The following is a 21,908-nucleotide window of genomic DNA, read 5'->3' as shown; positions in this document are numbered from 1 at the left end:
CTATAAAACAGAATTCTATGATCTGTAAAATTAAGAAAGAGATCAGGACAGTCTCTCCAGTGTATCTCACTTACCCAAGTTTATCAAGATTGGTTAGAGCAAATTCAAGGAGCATCAAAACTAGCTCAGGGAGCTACCTCTCCCATTTTCTTCATCCCACTGAGACATATTCCACTGACCTTTTTTAGTAGATTTTTAGCCCATTACTCTCATCCCCCACACTGATATTTCTCTCTTGGGCAAAAGAAAGACATTATTAGGGTTTCTCATAGTACAAAACAATTATGCTTCATGTGGGATTCTGGAATTTCAGAGTTAAAAAATTTACATCTTAGCCAATGAGTGATCATCACCCAGTCTCTATTGTGAGTCTTTAATACTCACAATAGAGAGGAGTCTTTACCTAAAGTAAACAGGTCTCCTTCAAATAGCTCTAATTACCAGGAAGATTTGCTTTTTCAAATTGCCCCTTGGTAGTTTTTAACTTTCTCCTAACTTGCCCTTTGGGGCCAGACACTAGGCTGACCACTCTTCCAGGTTGGCCACCTCAAGATGGATAGATAGAAGGAAGGAGAGAAGAAAAGAAGCATTTATTATGCTACATACTATGTGGCAAGCACTGTACTAAGCCCTTCTAACTTTATCTTCATACTAACCCTTGGAGGTAAGATGCTATTATTATCTCCATTTGACAGTTGAGGAAACAGGAGCAAACAGAGATTAAGTGACTTGCCCGATATCACAATTATTAAATATCTGAATCTGAATTCAAGCTTAAGTATTCTGAACTCTATATATTGTTTGCTCCAAATAGCTGTTTCTCTTAAGGGATGTCTTTTTTTTTTCTTCCTTCAAACTAAATTTCATCAAAAAATCAAGCAGCTGTCTAATGTTCTAAGTTATGTATTTATTATCTTATTTGATTCTTACTTCCTTCCCGTTTCCCCACATCCTCACTTCCTTCCACCCATTCTTTCATACCATGAACTTGAGGTCTATCACCATCCTGGTTGTCCCCCTATAAATATTCTGAAGATTATCCGGGCCCTTCTTAAAACATGGTGCTCAGAAGTGAAAGCAATACTCCAGAAATGGTCAGGCCAGAGTACAATGGGATTCTCATTTATTTCTGGAGATGGTCATGTTTCTGAACTCTATCATGTCTGTATATCCACCCAGGTATAAGAGTATCGATCTGGCTGATACACCTTTCATTGTATTGCTTATGGGATGACCTTGGGAAAAAATAATGAGCAAAACTAAACTTGGTCCACATGGGGATATTTTCTGAGAGCGGGTATCAGAGGAATGATAGGATCATGGTGTGGCCCTAAGAAAGCTGACAAAGAAATTAGGAGATGGTGAAAGAATAATGTTTTAGAGACAGAGTATTATTTTTAAAGATACCAGAAACATAAAGAACACTGTTAAGTGAGGGGGATTAGACTGGTTAGCCTCTGAGTTCCCTAAAAGCTCTAAGGCTCTAAGGCTCTAATTCTCTAACCTAGTTAACAGAATGGGTTATGCAGATAACTGGGGAAGACCACGGAAGCCAAAGTAAAACAGGAAATAGATATAGAAATCTTCAATGTATTTCTGGAAACTATGGGGAGAAAGGAACAGTTACTATATATCAAATGCACCTATTTATATTGTTTCTCTTACAGGGGAATAATAATAGGTATCAAGCACTGATCTCAAATTCCAGTCTCCTTTCAGTCCATGAGGAACAACAGCGGGTCTTCTCCCAGCTTTATCTCCCTTCTTGCTCATATATAGGTAGTCCTTTGTTCAAAGGGATATGAACTTTGTAAAGAAAAAGATTTAAATAGCAGGACTACCTATCAACAGATAAATAGAAAAAAAATAGGAAAGTTGGACTTAAGACCATTCATTTGCAGTAGTTGGAAAGGGATGAAAAAAGCTGTGAGCAATTTGTGGCTTCTACTTGGGGAAGGGAAAAAAGTATTTTATATAATGTCAGTTACTTTGCTAAGTGTTTTTACAAATATTTCTCAGTTGATCCTCACAATTGTTCTACCAGGTAGATGCTATTATCCCCATTTTATAGCCGAAGGGGGCTAATGCAAACAGAAGTCACTTGCCTAAAGTCACACAGCTAGTAAATATCCAAAGCTGCATTTGAACTTAGAGTTCCCTTACTCCAGGTCTTCTACTAATCCTTATTTTTAAATTCTAAAGTTGGGGAAAGATTGAGTGTGTACAGGGACTCTACCACCCAAATGAGACACAGCTAGAAAAAGGTGCTGAGTCTAGAGAAGTCCAAATAATCTGACCAGGTTCATATGACAGTCACTATTTAGGAATCTGAGACTGCTATATGAACTGCCATCTTGGAAATGACTCAAGCAGCCCACCAATAGCTAGAGCACTTGAAAGTTTGAAAAGTATTTTGCCAACATAGTCCCATTTGATGCTCATAACTACTGCAGAAAGTAGATGACATAATTAGCCCCATTTTATAGATGAGAAAATTCAAATTGAAAGCGCTTTTCCAGAGTTACATAATAGGTAAGCATCTGAGGATGTATTTGATCTCGAGTTGTTATAACAATAAAACCACACATAAAGATACATTCTGGTTTATTTTCCTCCAGAAGAATTAAAGCAAGTCTAGATTAATTCTGAATTAACAACCAGGAAATAAAATTCAAATCCATTAAAATAGATTCCCAATCTATTTCTATTCTGTGAGAGATCAAGGTAGTAGCAGATAGATTGTATACTAGAGTTCTTAAAATAGAATAAACTTTATGGCTAATGAATGATGCTCATAAAGTTTTGTTAGACAAATATACGTAAATACTTAAAATTTTCTCTACCCCAAAATGGGAAAGGGGGAAGTTTGACATCTAATAAATTATTGTCTCTTTTATTTATGAATCAAGAAGTCAAAATTATAATATAGTCACCTAGTACTACTTATTTACAAACATGTTCATGTCAGAAAAAATTCCAAAAACCTTCCTAACACGACAGAAAAAAAAAAGAAAAAAGTTATAATGATCTCCCTGTTTATGGGTTAACTTCTGTACAAAACAAACCAAAGGAAACTTACATATTTTTATGACCTATTACGTAAAGAAAACACATAAAAACCTATATGAAACTATGAAATCTTCATTTGAATGATTTTGGTTTTTGTCCAACATAACTTCCTCAAGCTTGGAGTGGTTTAATAGATGCATATTTTATACTCCTAATATTCCCATATTCTTTATCACCAGTCATTTTGCTAAAATCAGTTAGAACTTCACTTTTCTTTTTAAAACCACAAGTAATCCCTCAAGGCCCAAGATCCTTAAAAATCATCTCCTGCCTCACGGCTAGAGATATTCCATACAGGTCAACTGTTGCACTTAAGAACAAAGTGACACTTTAGATGTTAGCAACAGAAATGTTTAAAATCAAGACATTACTTCTTAAAGTTTTTACTCGAGTTAAATTTTTTAAAAGATTTTACATTTTAATTTATATTTTCCTTTTTCATCCTCCAACTTTATGATTTTTAACCACATCAGCCTTTGACCTTATCTTTTCTGGGATTGTCACATCCAAAGAATCTGTCATTTAATCTCAAATATTTTTTGGTGCCACAGAAGACTTCATCTGAGCCCTTTCGCTGTTTATTGATGCCTTTTCCTTCTTGCGTTTTCTGTTTATTTTTTATCTTTTTTTTCCCAGTTAACTCAATGCAAACACGGAGCAATCTGCCACTGCAGCTCAGCCAGACTGCACAAATGTCCTGCTCCCTCTCACAACACTGCCTGGAAATTAAGTGGCTGGAGAAGACGAGGAGGCATATTAAAAAGGGGGAAAAAAAAACCTGTTCATTTCTCTATAGGCTACCCGCTGGTATGCTGCAAAACCATGTTTCTATGAATGCCCAGCCACTCTAAACAGGGATGCTGAAGGATCCGTGTTATCCTTTCTTACTGAATTTCATACTCAGACAGCCATTTTGCAATACACGGCCGATCCACGAAATAAGGGGTTATTTCAATCTTCAATGGAAAAAGCCACAGGACGATTAAGCTGTTGTAAAATGCTGCTGTTAGCTGCACAGATGCATAATCTATCAAATGGCATCAAGTGCCTCTTGCCTAAATCTGTTCAAAATAAGAACTGGGATGTTGGTCGTCTTGGTGATATTAAATTCTGACAACCTCTAACTGATTATTCGAGAGCTTAGATGATTTTTGCAGGCAATAATTCAAATGGGAAAACAGAGCTACAGTTAGCTAGGTTTAAAAATAATAATAAAACAAAACAGCAGAGCATCAACTGGTTTGAACTGATAAGGAGCTCCAAGACAATAGATTTCCTGGGCAAGCTTAGTAGAAGTTATTCTGTAGCTCATTATCTAAGTCATCTGGCCCTGACAGTAAAAGAAAACATTTAAGTAAAATTTCCGAAGCTCATGTACCTGAGATGCCCTGAAAACTCGCCGCACCAAGGATTAGTTCTGCCCCGTCCTCAATACAAGGATTAAATCATCTGAAAGGGGCACCAGACATATCCTCAGAATTCGCAGCTCCTAGCCACAATTCTAAAGCAATCAGAAACTTACATAGGAAACCCGAACTCGCCGGCGATGTCCCAACCCACAGCACTGCATGAAGAGGAGAGCAGAATGCAATCAGCATGGGGCTTCACCAACCTTCAGAATGCCTCGTCTTCTCATTTGAGCCAGTGTCCATCTCTCCCTTCCTTCCAGTCCCAGGTAAGAGGAATGAGCAAATCAACATTTAGCCTCTAGTTCCTTAGGTACACATGTATATTGAAAACAGATTCCGTTATGGCGCCAAAACTTTTTGTGTTTTACCTCCCCCCTTTTTCTTCTCTGGGGGAGGATCCAATATCTTCTTCTCCTTCAGAGAATTGTATTCTTAGAGGATATAGGAACAGTACCATTTAGTCTCCTGTCATGACTATTGCTGAGAGATAATCACAGCTGTGCAAATAATTGGAGACCCTTGCCGACATGTTTACATTAACCATTCTCAGGAGATACTCAGCCATCAGAGGACCTTTGCCTTGTAGGACACCCAAATAGCCTCATCTTTTCAAGGAAAGCCTGCCTCTGGTGCTGTTGATGTTCCTGCTTTGGCTAAAGCTTCTGCTGCTGTTCCCCTAGCAGAGCCCTTCCCGTGATACACAGCCTAGCAAGAGCATCCTTGATTCAATGTTACCTCGGAACCACACGGTGGGCATAGCTGATCAGCTATTTATCCCTCCCCCAGCAGTCTGAAAAAATTACGGAGTCTAGACTTTAATTCACTCTGGATTCCCGGGACTATAGAACCACCCTCCAAATTGTCAGATGCTTTGTCTTGTGCTACGTGTTTCCCATGAATTGTGGGCAGGCTTGTTTTAGCGGCCTCAGTACCTGACTCACTCCCCTGCTGCAGCTGCAGCTTTTGCTCACTGCCAATCATTCCATCTTGACTGAAAACAGATACAAATTCAAGCCTCACAAAGCAAATTATGGGCGAGTTCAGTTCAGTTTTTTAGATGACCTAGTACTCATAGTTTAGATCTACTCATCTTTAAGATTCAGTGACATGAAGAGAAAGCCACAGTCCAAGTATCAAAAATGATACAAGTTATTGGCTAATCTGTTAATCGAGAACATTCAGAAGGAGGTAGAATAGTTACATTTTTCTAAAGTTTTATTTTTAAAAGTATTATTTCAGACCTGCTTGAAAGTGAGTGTTATTAGGGTTTTTGGGTATATAGAGACCTATAGATTTCTGTAACATAGACAGTTCTCATGAGCAAATGATTCTTAACCTTTTAATATGTCATAGTATCAAGCTAGATTTTCCCAGGGAATAGAAGACACTTAGGGAAGTATGTTAACTGTTTCAAGTGATGCCCTAGGGGCCTGAATAAATTAGTGCCACAGCTTAACATTTTAGGCACTAGGCATAATAATAATAAACTCCCTTAACATTGCCCTTTTTCTCTCTTAAGACCTATTAGACTTAATAATAGGATCACAAATTTAGATTTATAAGGTGTTTTATTCCAACATTTTTAGTTCACATATGGGGAAACTGAGGCTGTCATTAAAGATCACACAAATAGTAAGAAGATGGCTAGGATTTGAACTCATGTCCCATGACTATGTTATTTGAAGGGACAGGCTCTTAGAGAGCACCAAACTTTAATGGAAAGAAAGCTGGATTTTGTATTAAAGGACCAAGGTTCAAATCCTTACTTTGTGACCATAGTCATTTATTTTCCTTTCACCTCAGTTTACTAATTTATAAAATGAGTGGATTGGATTAGAGGCCCTTTACAATTCCTTCTAGATCTAAATTCATGATGTTTTTCGTTCTTCACAAAGCCAATCTTCTCATTCTATGGAAGTGAACAGTCTTTGAGAGTTGAAGTTATCTGTTCAAACATAAGACAGATGGGACAGTGGGGAAAAAAATACTAGTATTAGAATTGGAGGGCATGAAGTCAAACCTTGGCTCTAACATATAATATCTCTGTGATTCTGGACAAAGAATTTGCCTCTCTCCGAGCCTCAGTTTCCTTACTGTAAAATGAAGGGATTAGATTGGATGGCTTTCAACATCCCTTGTGGCTCTAAATCTATGATACGATGAGTACTGGCAACAGTATCCATTAGTATCAGTATTTCTCATATGTGTTCCCTTTAAAGTTCCACTTCCATTGTAGCTCAATGGGGATCTTGGGTTTGTGGAGGTTTTCTGCTGGAGCACAAGTTTGGCAGGTTCTAAACCTGGAAAGATTTCAATGTCATCGGAGGTAATGACAGACTCAGACGACGTCTGCCTTTCAAAGATTTGAAAGCTGAATTTGAGCAACTTCATGGGTTGGCTACCAGGTAATGAGCCTTGTCTTAGCCACAGCAGCTCATAAAGACCATTTCCTAAAACTAGTCTCTTAACATTAGTGAGAACAGCTACCAATGAAATGATGAATCTTCAATATACGGAAATTTTAATGTGTTAATATTTCTAAAAATAAAAAGTCAGCAAGTACATAGTATGTACATGAATATTTATGCAACATAACTATTAATGTGTATACATGCATGTTCATACACAGAGATGTGTGCACATACATATGCAAAAGTACATATGGATATGCAAATTTACACAAACATGTGCCTATACATACAAATGCATACACTATGTATATATACAATGCATATATGTCTACATATATTTATTCCCACATATATATGTATATATATGCAAGTAAGCACTTATCTAATGTACATATACATATAAGCACACCCACATTTGCCCATACCCACATATATAATACACATAAATATAATGTAATATGTGATATTGCATATAATATATGTATCTATAAATGTATACATATACACATGCATATATACATACAATATATATGACTAAACATGATTTCATTGATACTGATGAAAATCCCTCTATTTATGCAAATGGATACTTGACAAATTAGTTTTAGTTGTTTGGGGGCACTTAGACATTAAATGACTTGTCTAGGGCTAGACTTGAATGCAAGTTGACTCTGAGGTTGGCTTTCTACTCAGGAAGAACTATTGCGCTGTTCATCCACAGTCTATATTTCAAAAAAAAATCTAAAATTGTAATTCCATTATATTTCAATTCAATAAATATTTTGTATTTCATGGAAGACACTTTTCAGGCATTAGAGTCACTGAGAAATATGAAAGATACAATATGAACATAAGAATAAAGATGAGCTAACTTGAAATGGGAGAGGGCATTGTGAATCAGAGGCCGAGTTCAGGATGGGCTATCCACAGGAAGTATACTGCAAGGATTGCTGTCATGATGAGTTACTATGAAAAAAGGAAAACCTTAATAAGGGGGATAATTATATGCTAGATCTGATAGTCCTAAAATTAGAGTTCAAGGTCAATACATTCCCTTCTCCTACTGAATTTGTGATACATGTATTGCCAAGTCAACAAATATTTACTGGGCACTTATTGTGTTCTAGGGATTATATTGCATAGGAAATATAAGAAAATCTAAAACAGTCTCTGCCCCTGAGGACATTATAGTTTAATGGGAATAGCCATCATACAAAAAGCTATGTATGGCCGTGATATAAACAAGACAAGTTGGAGATAATCCCAGGTGGAAAATATTAACATTATAGAGGGCTGGGAGAAGCTTCCTGAAGAAGGTGAGATTTTTCTCTGAGATATGAAGGAAATTAGGGAAGCAAGGAGAAAGAGATAAGGAGCTTGAGAATTCTAGGCATGAAAAACATCAGAAAGATTCTCAGAGTTGGGAGATTGTCTTGTTCAAAGAACACCATGGAGGACCATTGTACTGGAGCCCAAAATATATAGTGGTGCATGAGGGAAAGGGAAAATTTAACATGTATGCAGGTTGGAAAAGTTAGAGTACAGGTTATATTTAATCCTGGAGGTGATAGGGAACCACTGGAGTTTATCAAGTAAGGGAATGGTCACACTTGAACTTTTAGGAAGATCATTTTGATAGCTGAGTGAAAGATGGGATGGTATTGAGGAGAGACTTAAAGCACAGAATCCAATAGTGGCTATTATAATAGTTCAAAAGAGGGGTGATAGTGTCAGGGAGAATACAGAAATAAACAGACAGACAGATAGATAGATAATGAAAGTCAAATCATCAGGACATGACAACTGATTAGATATGGGGATGGGATGGAGTGAGTGAGAGTAGGGAATTAAGAATAATGCCCATAATTTGAGCCTTAGTAACTGGAAGGGTGGCAGTGTTCTTGAAGGTCACAGGGAAGTTCAGAACAGATTGTGGAACTCAATTTTAGACATACTGAGTTCAAGATATTTATGGTACATCTAGTTCTAAATATCGGAAAAGTCATTTGGAGATTGAACATGGAGAAAGAGAGAAAGGCTAGGGTAAGCTGATCAGAGAATCATCTGCATAGAGACAACATTTGAATCCATGGTAGCTAATAATATCACCAAATGAAAAAGGGAGAAGGAAAAGATCCTGAATGAAGATTCAATAAAGCTAACTGAGAAGGAGCAATCAGACAGGTAGGAGAACCAGGAGAGAGAAAAGAGCCTCAAGGGAAAGAGGGCAGGTGACTGGCTGCTGAAGACTTCAGATGATCAAGAAGTATGAGATTTGAAACAAGGTCATTGGCTCTGATGAGAGATTATTGCTGACTTTGGAGAGAGGAGTTTCATTAGGATAATTTCAAAAGACAAACTGAAGGATTAAGAAAGAAGAGGCAAACAAAATGGGGATATTGACTGCTGATAGCTTCCTTGAGTTATAAAATGGAAGACAGACATATAATAACAGCTAGCAGAGAAAAAGAGACTGAGAGAGATCCAAGTCTTTGTGACAGACACAGAGACAGAGAGACATACAGAGAGAGACAGAGAGAGAGACACACACACACAGACACACAGAGAGACACACACACACAGAGAGACAGAGAGACACAGAGAGAGTGCAGATAGAGAGACATACAGAGAGACACACTCAAAGAAAGAGAGAGACAGAAAGAGAGAGAGAGAGAGAGAGAGAGAGAGAGAGAGAGAGAGAGAGAGAGAGAGAGAGAGAGAGAGAGAGAGAACAATCATGTGGAGGTCTTTTGAAGATACAAGTGTGTTTGTAGATGGCAGAAAAGTAACCAGGATATAAGGGGAGGATCCAAGTTTTTTGAGAGTGAGGACTATAGATTAGGTGATCTCTTGGAGAATAAAGGAGAGTAGAATTATTTAAGAGTACCTAGTGGGGTTTACCTAGGCAAGGAGAAGGACTACCTCTTCAGGTGAAATGATTGTAAAGGACAAAATAATGGGGAAAGGCATCTAAGTATTGGGAGATGAGGAGGAAGAGGGACTTCTCTGAACATACCCTCAACTTTATTGGTATGAACCAAAGTTCTCAGCTGAGAAGATGAGAAGAAATAAAATCAGAGGAGGCTTAAAGAGGGACAAAAAAGTGTGGTAGAGCCATATGGTTCACAGCGAATCAAATGGAAAGGTGTGAAAGGATTATTTTCCCTCACTGAAAAGCCAGTTTCAATTATGTTAGATAAATTTGTAGTGGATGTGTGGTTTTCTGATTTTTCTTAAGGTTTGTATTAATAACTGTTCACATGCTCTACTGGTATCCATGCCATGTCAAGAAATCCAGCCTGGGTACCTTTAGGGCCTAGAGAGAAGCAGAGAAGACAGAAAGTGAAGTGGAGAAATGGAAGGAGGATGCCAGGACAAACTTTATATGAAAAATCATGCCTTGAGCTTGGCTACATGTTCTCCCTCCAAAACTGCCAAGAACTTGAGATGATGGTAGCAGTTTGCCCAACAATTGAATATAGGCCTTTATGGGATAACCCAAGAACCAACACAAACTATATTGTTCTTGTTAGGAAAATGAATTTCTCATTCTAAACTCAAACTTGCAAATGAATTTTTGAAATGCAGGGCATTCTAAAAACAGCTATAAGTTGGGCACTGCCTATATAACATGAAAAATAATTTAAAATTACTAAGACTTATTAAAAAAATTGGTTCCCTCAAACCCCTTTCTTTGTTAATGATTTCCTAAGAAATCAATCTTAATCTCTAAATCCCTATGGTATGTTCTACTTCAGTAACTTGGAAAAGATCAAAAAGTTATTGGGGGAGAATTTTTTAAAATAGATAATGAAGAAGAATTCAATTTCTCTACAGAGAAGAAAACTGGTTTTTAAAACTTATGATAGGGATTAGAAATCTGGAAAATGAGATGCAAATCAACATGATCTAAGTCAAATCTTATTTTCATAGGAAAAATTTTTAGTAAGACTATGATTCTAAAGACTAATACTCAATTTTTATAGACATAATCATAAATATAAATCAACATCAATTGACATTTACATAAACAGTCTAAAGCTTTCTGAAGTGCATCCTGACCAATTAAATAAAGCTATACAGTGATCAATTACTCAAATTTCATTTACTTTAATTTCATTTATTTGCCAGTTCCCTGGGAATGAGGTTAAGCAAGGCATAGAAAAGCATTGAGAGTTCTGGAGGAAGGGGCAGAGAGCACTGTCTAGAAGACAATCTGATTCAAATAGACAAATCAATGAAGTATCTACTATTATTGCCTCTCACTAAGCCTCAAGTTTCTAGAATTTACACACAACAGTAAAACACCTCCCAACTGCCAGTGAATTAAAATTTAGTAAAAATGATCACAGAAATGGAAAAATAACTGTAAACTAAGCAAAAAAAAGAGAAAGGGTTGGATTCCCCCAAAGCAACAGCAGATTCACAGAGAGACAGATCACATTTTTTTTTTAATTGAGGGGAAGAAAAGGCGACAAAGGGTAGGAATTTTGAGGGGCAGCCTGGTTTAAAGCTGGAAGGGAATGTTGGTTGTGTAGACCCATCTCTTTATTTAAAGATCTGAAATTCACTAACAGAAGAGATTCGAAGGCAGATCCTTAGACTTCAACTTGAGTCACAAATGGCTTAATTTTAGAGAGAAAATCAGGGTTAGAGATATGAATTTTGGGACTTCACAATAATTCCACAGCTATCAGAAACATCAGCCTTGACTGTTTCCAACATCCTGGCTACTGTCCCATAAGCACACAAGAGTTAACAAGTTAATGGCAGAGGAAATGACTGCTAAAGGAGGGTGGGGAACACTGGAAAAGGGGAACATGTAAAGAAGCTTCTCCACAGATTTGGACTGTTTAAATGGCCCAAGTTCTAACTGAGCACTGAATCTTTTTTAGCTTTTATTAGCATTTATAGAGTATTTTTAAGGTCTGCAAAGTACTTTACAGTATCTCATTTTCTCCTCACAACCACTCTGGAAAGTAGTTTCTATTATTATCATCCTGATTTTACAGATGGGTAAAGTGAAGCAGAGAGGTTAAATCACTTGCCCAGAGTCACACTGCTAGTATACATCTGAGGTGGGATTTGAACTCAGATATTATTGATTCCAGTTGGAGTGTTCTATCCATTGGGTTAGTTTTAATTTAGAAGTGCATGAGAAAAGCCAAACACTTATCTACCAATTAACAAACATTTATGGGTCATAAATTTATATGCAATGCATGTTTTTAATTGTGAAGGGGCTAAGGAGGTTAAAATATAACCAACCCCTGCCTTGAAGAAACGTCAATTCCTACCTCAGATACTTAGCTATGTGACTCAAAGCAAGTCACATAACTTCTGTGCCTCAGTTTTCTCATATGTAAAATGGGGATAATAATAATAAGCACCTGCCTCAGAAGGTTGTTTACAGAAGTAAAGCACCTCACAAACCTTAAAGTGCTATGTATTTATTATTATATATGCTTAATAAAAATGTTAAGTTAATGAATTTCAATGGTATAAGGCTTTTTAGGAAGACATCCTATAAATCCCTGATTTCTAGGAATATTGGCTGCCTCTAAGTACTTGCTCTAATATTTCAGAAATTCTCCTTTATTCCTAATCTTCATCTATATTCAAAACTGAAGAGAGAAATTATCTGTAACAAGCTCCACCAGTAAGAAGTAATTGGCCAATGTGATTTTTTAAAAAAGGACCAGCTGTTTATCAATGGTATGTTGCATTAAAAAATTAAAGCCCTCTATTAGTATCTAGTGGTACATGGGAGGTAAAATCAGAAAAATCACTTTGAAAATAAATGAATGTCATACTAGGTAGTATCTCTTTCAGAATCCCAGACCTAGAGTTGGAAGGGACCCCAATAACCATCTGGTCTAATGTCCTCGTTTTTTCAATGAGAAATCTGAGGAATAATAAAATGAAGCGGCTTGTCCAAAGTTAAGCAGGTAATCAGCATCAGAAGCGGGATGTAAAGCCAGCTTCTCTGACTTGTAGCCAGTCCTTTTCCAAAATGTAACCATGCAGCATTTTATCTGAACTATGTTCTCTCACCTGCTTCAGTTAATTTGATGCTCTCCACAGCCCCGGGCCATAGATAGGGAAAATATGATATATCACTACCATTTTCAGAGGGCAGAACTGGACAATTTGTAAATAGGTCCTTTCAGGCTAATCTAATCTTTCTGCATAATAGAGCAAGGAGCCCAGTGAATTCGGAGCAAGCAAATCATCTCTCCACACTTTGATAGGGCTTTATATTAAATTCCATATAATATACTTCTCCAAAAATTGAGAAAATATAATTTAGAATAAATTATTCAATGAACTACATTCAGAGCCTTTCAGAGTAAGGTTTTCTAAGCTTGTAGTATACCTGAGATGTGTGTCACAGATAACATAATAGTCAGGGTACTGAACTTAGCAGTTTGAAAGTGTGGATTCAAATCATACCTCAGATACTATCTGTAGGACTCTGAGTAGGTTCCTTAATCCCTATCCCATGTATGAATTCAAATTGACTTAACGAGAGAAGTCCTTGGACTTTTCAACTGCTCTAAAAGGTGGATTTGTTCCCAATGGCATGGTTTGAGTGATGGGTATATTGCAGAATTATAGGGGCAATTCACAGGTGTGGCAGCTGACTAATTAGGATGGGTTGGAAAGATGTTTGATCAGCTGAGCTCAAGGTTGCTAATTTAAGATGAAAATGAATCAGGAAGTCAATATGGGACAGATCTCAGTATTCCTCATTGAGTCAGGCATGTTAAGCAAATTGGAGTCACAGATGGACATCAATCCTGGCTTGGCTGAATCAACAGAATGAACTAGAAAGAATGAGAGAAGCTGAGAGGATTAATGAGGTAGGGGGGCTTGCTGAAGGCCAGGACAGAACCTTTCTCAGGAACTTAAACTGTGCCAATGACAGTTTTCTGTGACTGTCCATCTTTTATTAACTGTAAGAGGAGGCAGCCTAGTCTGATAGCATCCTCAAAACCCAAGTGCCAGCCTGGCCCCTTTTATCAGCTCTGGTCTATAAATCCTTTGAGTCAGTTAAGAGAGTGACTGCTATGTAGGTACTTTGTGTTCTCTGTGAAGGCAAATAAAATGACTTTTCTTAAGTCCATAATGTCTTTTCTGTCTAATTTCTCTCTCTGGATTAAGGTCAGAGTGTTGAAATTGGGGCGATGGTTCAAATCCTTAATATGTACCTTCCACTAAGTTTGTCATTCTTAGCTTAAGGGAGAGAGAATCTGGCGTTTGAATTAATAACAGACATCTTTCACAGTCTGCTGGCAAGATATTTTTTTTAATTTTAAAAGAAGTTTATCGATGTTTATTATTTTTATATGACAGTTGTTCCTGGATACATTGATTCCCATCAATTCAATTAAACAAGTATTATCAAAGCCTGCTACTAGTCAGTCCCTGTGCTGGAGACCAAGTACACAAAAGCAGAAACAAAAATTATCCCCAAGAGGCTTATATTTTATGCTATCACCCTTTCCCCTTCTCCTTTCCCTTCTACCTTCCACAAACGAACCCTCCCTTGTAAAAACAGTTAAGCAAAGACATTATTCAATTGCCCTAATTTCAGGCAGGAGCAGGTGAACTTGGTCATAAAAAGCCTGGGCTAGGGTAGCTATATTCAGAAACAAATAGAATTGAGAGGTACAAAGGAACATGGCAATAGTGAAGATGGAGAATGATTTGGTCTATGTAATGAGAGCTACAAATCACAATGGAAGGCAATCTGGATCGTAGTCAGGAAAGAGATGCTTTTTGTAAAAATGGAAAAACAACAGGGAAATGCACCAAAAGAAATAAATCAAAGAAAATAGATTATGACCATTTTACTTGGTGTATGTTAGACCTTTGTCTCAATTCAGGCTCCTTAACTTAAGAGGCACATGGAGAGAGATCAGAAAAGAAAAAAAATGATTAAAAAGCTGAACAATGACATGAAAAAGAAAAGCTAAATAAATTATTTGACCTGGAAAGGAGAATGATAAGCTTTAATATATGATATAAGTGATATAGTCTCAAAGGCAAATACAGAAATTCAGGCTTCTATATAAGGAAGTTCTAAAGGGGCTATAATATCCATGGAATTTGTGGTATCCCTTAAAATAAGTTAGCCTCATGTTAGCAACATGAAAGAAATGGAATATTCTAGACAATCAACTGGCTTCCTTGTCAATCTCATTTAATTCAATTGAAAAAAATATTTCACAGAAAATGAGAGTCATTTAGTACAACCCATACATGAACAGAGATTCACTTAACAACCTTCTAGCCTCCAACTTTATGAGGAAACCAAAGTCCTTGTCATAGTGAATTCCACATCTCTCCTACTCTATATCTTGAAGTCCCCTACATTTTCACCCATTCTCTTCTTCTTTGCTTCACTATTGAGGAAGAAATGACTCTTTTCTCTTTTTAAAACATTTTTTATTAATTTTTTTTTATTTTCAAAACATATGCATGGATAATTCTTCAACATTAACCCTTGCAAAAACTTATGTTCCAATTTTTCCCTGCCTTGCCCCACCCCGTCCCCAGATGACAAGTAGTCCAATATATGTTAAACATGATAGAAATATATGTTAATTGAATAAATATATATGCATATATTGGATTTATCTTGCTGCACAAGAAAAATCAAATCAAATTGGGAAAAAATGAGAAAAAATAAAATGCAAGCAAATAACAAGAAAGAGCGAGAATGCTATGTTGTGAACCACACTTACTTCCCACAGTTCTCTCTCTCTGGATGTAGATGGCTCTCTTCATCACAAGACCATTGGAACTGGTCTGAATCATATCATTGTTGAAGAGAGCCATGTCCATCAGAATTGATCATTGTGTAATCTTGTTGCTGTGTAAGAAATGACTCTTTTCTTAGTTGTAGTTAATCTTCCCATCTTGTTCCATATGGAAAAATGCTCCTCCTTCAAGAATTCCTTGCCTCTTAACTCATCTTCAGTACTTCCCAACGGATGGGTTCCTTTGAGTTCCTAACAAACACAGTAAGATCACCCCACTCCTAATTTTTTAAAAAAGCTTTATATGACCATCTTATACCTCCACATATTATCTTCCCTTTCATGGACAGACTTCTAGAAAGAATCATTACACTTAATACTTTTGTTTTCTTTTCTCTTACTCATTTTCCATTCTTCTTGATATTGACTTCCAGGTCCACAGCTCAATGGAAACTGTTCTTTCAACACTTTCCAAGTATCTCCTCCTCATTAAATCCTTTCTTCAATTCTTCATCTTTATCTTCCCACAGCTTTTCAAGTGTTAACTACTCTCTTCTTGGGTCCTCTCTTTCCCAGGCTTCTGGGATGATGTTTTCTTTAAGTTCTCCTTCTCTGTATCACATGTCAATCCTTTCAGTCTCCTCTGCAGTTCATACATTTTCTATTCCCTTGGCATAGAATGTGAGCTCTTTGGAAGTCATGACCATGTTCTTGCCATTTTTGGTACCCCAGCATTTAGCACAATATCTGGCACATAGTAAGAGCTTAACAAAAGTTTACTGGTTGATTCACTACAGGAATCTCTCCAAAGTTCCCTTCTGGGACTTCAAAGTTTTTCCTGCCATATTCTTTAGTGACCTAATCTGTATCACTAGTTTCCATTATTGTCTCTCTATGGATTTCTAAATCTATGTATCCATTGTAACATTTCTTCTGAACATCAGTGCCATATTGTCACCTGCTGATTGGCTTCACAGAGACAAGACTTAAAGTTGAAAAGAGTCTCACAGGCTATCTTATCCAATTCTTTCATTTTACAGATGATCAGACAAGCTAAGATAGTTTCCCAAGGTCATACAGCATGGAAATGGGAGAACTGAGATAAAAACTTAGGTTTTTTGAGAGAGGGATGGAAGGAGAGAGACAGCAGTGAAACGGTGACAGCAGCAAGAGTCACAGACAGAGACACAGAGACAGAGATAAAGAGAGACAGAGGTAGAGATAAAGAAACAGAGACAGTCACACATATGGAGACAAAAAGAAGAGACAAAGACAGAGACACAGAGAAAGAGACAAGAGACAATCACATACACAGAGACAGAGACCAAAGACCAGACACACTCACATAGAGACACACCCACACACAGAAACAGAACACTTTAGGGGAAGGAACAGTATGAGTTTTGTCTTTAAAGAAGAAAAAGATCTCAACAAAGAGACATCAATGGAACATCATTACACACACAGGGGATGATGTGCCCAAATTCACAAGGGTAGGTGGGAGAGGGAATAAGATTGGGGAAAGGCTACTCATCCAAGTTACATGAAGAGGACTTGGGAGACATTTTCTGTCTTCTTAAAATTTTAATTTGTGAGATAATACTAGCATTTCCACAATATAGTATAATTTTAAAAATATATATTGTCCATGAAACAGCAACTCTATTATACACAACTTGTTATTTTTTTAAATAGATAGCATTATCATGTAAAATTCTTTTCCCCTCCCTCATATTGTCAAACATCTAATGTGCTGAATTAGTTTGCTTGGTTAAGTTTGTTTGTGATAAGGGAAGGCTTCTAATCATGGGGAAAGAGGTGATTTTGTAGGTAGTGATAGTGATAAAAAAAAATAAAGAAATATAATACATATTAATTCATCATTGGTTAAACTATTAAGACCATTGATTAACTTAATCAATTCAATATCTTAAATATATAGAAGAAAGAAGTTCAGAAGAGGACACAAACAAGGCAAAATTGTTACTATTATATTAAATTTAATTAACATTTTGAAAAAACTATGTAACAGCAAAAGCAACATTTTTATTCTTTATATACTTGAATTGTTAATGTTCATCAGTGATCAAGTCTATATTAAGAAAAAACTTTTTTTTAAAGGAACTATTGTGAAATAAAGCTGGAAAGGTTAGTTGGTACCAAAATGTGAAGAGTTTTGAATATCAAAATAGTTTTTATCTACTTCAATAGACAATAGGGATTGGGCTTCCAAAAGTTTTTGTGCAATGGTATGATTGGCAAACTGATAATCCTGTGAAAGATCCTTGGAAAAAGGAAATGAGACCAGGAGTGGGAAGAACTGCTAATAGGCCATTATAATGGATTCAGGTAAGAGATCAGAGTTTAATCTAGATGGCAATAGAATGTGAAGGTGGAAAAGAGGGGGCAGATGTCAAAGATATTTGGAGATAGAACAGCAATTGATATGGGGGAGTCAAAGGTGTCCTTGAAATTTTGAAGCTGAGTAACTGGGAAGAGGAGGATGCTATCAATAGAAACTGAGGAGGGGACAGGTAGGTATTGAGGGAAAGATGGAGTTCAATTTTTCCCACATGGCATTTAAGATTTATAATTCTATTGTCTAGTATAATAGAACTTTCTGGGATAGTTCCTAGAGCCCAAATATATCTCCAATATACTGATAATCATCATTACCACTTACATTTATATAAATGCATAATAGACAGCATTCCAAAAGTTTTTGTGCAATGGTATGTGCAAACTGATAATCCTGTGAAAGATCCTTGGAAAAAGGAAATGAGACCAGGAGTAGGAAGAACTGCTAATAGGCAGTTGAATGGATAGAGAGTTGAACTTGAGTCCAGTAAGATTTAGATTCAGGTCTGCTTTTGATACATCCTGAGTTCATGATCAAATCATTTAATCTCTCATCTTCTAAGAAATTCTAAGACTAAAAAATTGCAGAGAGGATACAAACCTGTGCTAGTAGAAGGAGTTTCTTTATCTATATCAGAGAAATCATCTTATTGCCTATCCCCATTACAAATATAAAGAACTTTCACATACATTGTCATTTGATCCTCATAACATCTCTATGGGGTAAGTAGGTACAAATATTATCACTTCTATATTGCTGATAAGGAAACAGATTCAGAACTATATTTTGTCTCCCTTTCATTTATTTAGTAAGTAACAGAGCTAAGATTTAAATGAGAATCTTCTAAATTGAAACTATTTCTAGTCCTATGAAAAGGTGCTCTAAATCACTACTGATCAGAGAAATACAAATTAAGACAACTCTGAGATACCATTATACACCTCTCAGATTGGCTAAGATGACAGGAAAATATAATGACTAATATTGGAGGGATGTGGGAAAACTGGGACACTAATACATTACTGGTAGAGCTGTGAACTGATTCAATTATTCCAGGGAGCAATTTGGAACTGTGCCCAACGGGCTATCAAACTGTGCAGCAGTGTTTCTATTGGGCTTGCATTCCAAAGAGATCATAAAAGAGGGAAAGGAATGTTTGTGGTAGCCCTTTCTATAATAGCAAGAAACTGGAAACTGAGTGGATGCCCATCAGTTGGAGAATGGCTGAATAAGTTATAGTATATAAATGTCATGGGATATTATTGTTCTGTAAGAAATGATCAGGATGATTTCAGAAAGGCCTGGAGAGACTTACATGAACTGATGCTAAGTGAAGTAAGCAGAACCAGGTAATCATTGTACATGGTAACAAGAAGATTATACAATGATCAATTCTGGTGGATATTGCTCTCTTCAACAATGAGATGATTTCAGATGTTTCAATCTATAGATAGATATGATATTAGATCAAAAAGGGAAAAAAGTGAGACAACAAAATGCAAGCAAACAAAAACAAAAAAGTGAAAATACTATGTTGTGATCCATACTTTGATCTAATATTTCCTGTGCAGCATGATAATTGTGGAAATATGTATAGAAGAATTGCACATGTTTAATATATATTGAATTATTTGCCACCTATGGGAAGGGATTGGGAAAAAGAGAAAAAAATTTGGAACACAAAATTTTACAAGGGTGAATGCTGAAAATTATCTATCTATCTATCTATCTATATCTATATATATATTTAAAAAAATAAAAATCTTTAATTAAAAAAATAAATGCTTTGTGAAGCTGATTCTAGTAATGTAATACCACGAATACTTTTTGAAGAGAACAAATGGAATACCATAATATGGGGCATCTAATAGATCTCCCTTCACTGGTTTTATATAGAAGAGAGCAGCATTCTTCTTGTCTTTGAAATTAGGGAAAGGAAGGCTTAGTGACAAGTGGAGGATCAGTGAGAAATTTTTGTTATTTAGTTGTTTCAGTCATATCTAACTATTTGTGACCCCATTTGAAGATCAAAGATACATCTATGATTTACCATTTCCTTCTTCAGTTCATTTTTACAGATGAGGAAACTGTGGTAAACAGGGTTAAGTGAACTGTTCAGAGTCACAGGCCTGGACTCAGGAAGTTCTGAATTCAAATTCAGGGTTAGATACTTATTAGCTCTGTGACTTTGAACAGTTCACTTAACCCTGTTTACCACAGTTTCCTCATCTGTAAAAATGAACTGAAGAAGGAAATGGTAAATCATAGATGTATCTTTGATCTTCAAATGGGGTCACAAATAGTTAGATATGACTGAAACAACTAAAAACAAAATTGTTGTTTATGTACTGAATTATGAGTGTCCCTTTTGAGATCCAGCTAATTCCTCACTAATATCAATAGTTTTCTCCATGTAATATTTCAGGTTCCTCCAGATCAATGATGTCAAACTTCAATAGAAATAGGGGCCACTAATCCATGCATCAAGGATCCCTGCAGGCCACACAGCTTTAATTTAAAAATAATATGATTTTGTTATGTTTTAATGTCTTTTTATTTATTTTGTTAAATATTTCCCAATTGCATTGCAAGCTGGTTTGGATCATACTTGGGAGTGTGGTAGGCTGCGTGCAGCAGGTTTGACACCTCTGTTCTGAAGTTTACCTCAATATTAATTGGCCCTCTACTGAATTCTAAAATTCTATTTCTGTTTGTCCTACATGGACTATTGGGAAAAACTCCAGTGTGCATATCCAAAGTCCTAGAATATTCCCCAAAAAGTATGAGATGGAAGGAATCAGAAATTCTTGGCTGAAGATGCCTGAGGCAGTGACCATACTCCAGAATCTACCTTTAATTCACACTCCCTCTCTCAGGGAAACTGAGGCAAAGAGTTATCTTATGTTTCCTTCTCATCTCTATTCAGGATATAACTAGGGGAAGGGATTTTAGGCAATTTCTTGTAATTTCCTTTAAGAGTATTGTTCCTGACTGAGGGCAGCAATGTAGAGGACAGGAGGGGAGTATTTTAAAACCTGATTTTTGAATGAGAAAACTATAAAATTGTTAATGACATAATGAACTAAATATTCCCTGATGCTTCGGTTCACTCTGTTTCCAATCAATAGCAGATGGGCAAGGATATGCGGGGTCATCACAAAGCAAATCAGAATAGTTCCTTGGGGTTCCCAGACTTCTGGCCAGCCAGTACTGAATGCTTTTTGATCTCACCTTCCCAGAACCACCATTAATGCTTTCCCTGCCTCCATCTAAATGTGAGGACCCAGACTGATGGCTAATAACAATAGGAATATTTCTGGCTGAAAGCTTTCCAGAATGGTCACTTCTACTGGAAGGCAGGCACAGAGTGCAAAGAAGTGAATACGGCAATTATCACCAAATAAGCCAATAACAATAAACCAGCAGTGTGATCTGATATAAAGTTACTTTAGGTCATTCTAACCCCCACATACCTTCTTTCCATGTCCTGCCAATCCCTCCCCTCCCACAAACACATCCCTACTTAATCCGCCCCCTCCCAATGGAAGTCTCCCCTGGAAGGTGAATGAGAATATCCATTAGCAGCCTTTGCTTTTGCTGTCTAGAGGAAATAGGCCCTTTCAGTAAGGTTAACCTACCCCTTCTACAGAAACAAAAATCATCAAAATGACCATCACTGTGACTTTACTGACTGCAGCTCTCCATGAAGATATTTAAGACCACACTAGGTACTAGATGAATGGGCTGCTTATGGTATGAAAATAGGATGTTGGTCTATTTCTCAGAAGAGAGTTAATTTTTCTTTATAAGGACTCCGGGAACCCTTCCCACTTTCTTAAAATAGAGCATGTTCCCAACAGAAAGGGTGCTGGATTCTAATTCCCCATTATGCCAA

At 36.7% G+C, this 21,908-nt stretch overlaps 1 protein-coding gene across 4 annotated transcripts in view; it reads right to left on the bottom strand.

Moving 5' to 3' along the window:
* The window catches only part of CACNB2 (calcium voltage-gated channel auxiliary subunit beta 2), a 383,626-nt gene that overhangs the window by 250,353 nt on the left and 111,365 nt on the right, over positions 1-21,908 (bottom strand). The window contains exon 1 of one of the 4 annotated variants that reach the window (XM_052000734.1): positions 4,592-5,215. The exons of the other annotated variants lie outside the window; for them this stretch is intronic. Coding sequence (XP_051856694.1) covers positions 4,592-4,639 — 48 coding nt within the window. The 5' untranslated portion in view covers positions 4,640-5,215. Of the gene's footprint in view, positions 1-4,591; positions 5,216-21,908 lie in introns of those variants that run through there. 4 annotated transcript variants of the gene reach the window in all.

The sequence above is a fragment of the Antechinus flavipes genome, chromosome 5 (assembly GCF_016432865.1).
Source record: "Antechinus flavipes isolate AdamAnt ecotype Samford, QLD, Australia chromosome 5, AdamAnt_v2, whole genome shotgun sequence".
NCBI classification, from domain to species: domain Eukaryota; kingdom Metazoa; phylum Chordata; class Mammalia; order Dasyuromorphia; family Dasyuridae; genus Antechinus; species Antechinus flavipes.
This window is presented reverse-complemented; position numbering and strand designations above follow the sequence as displayed.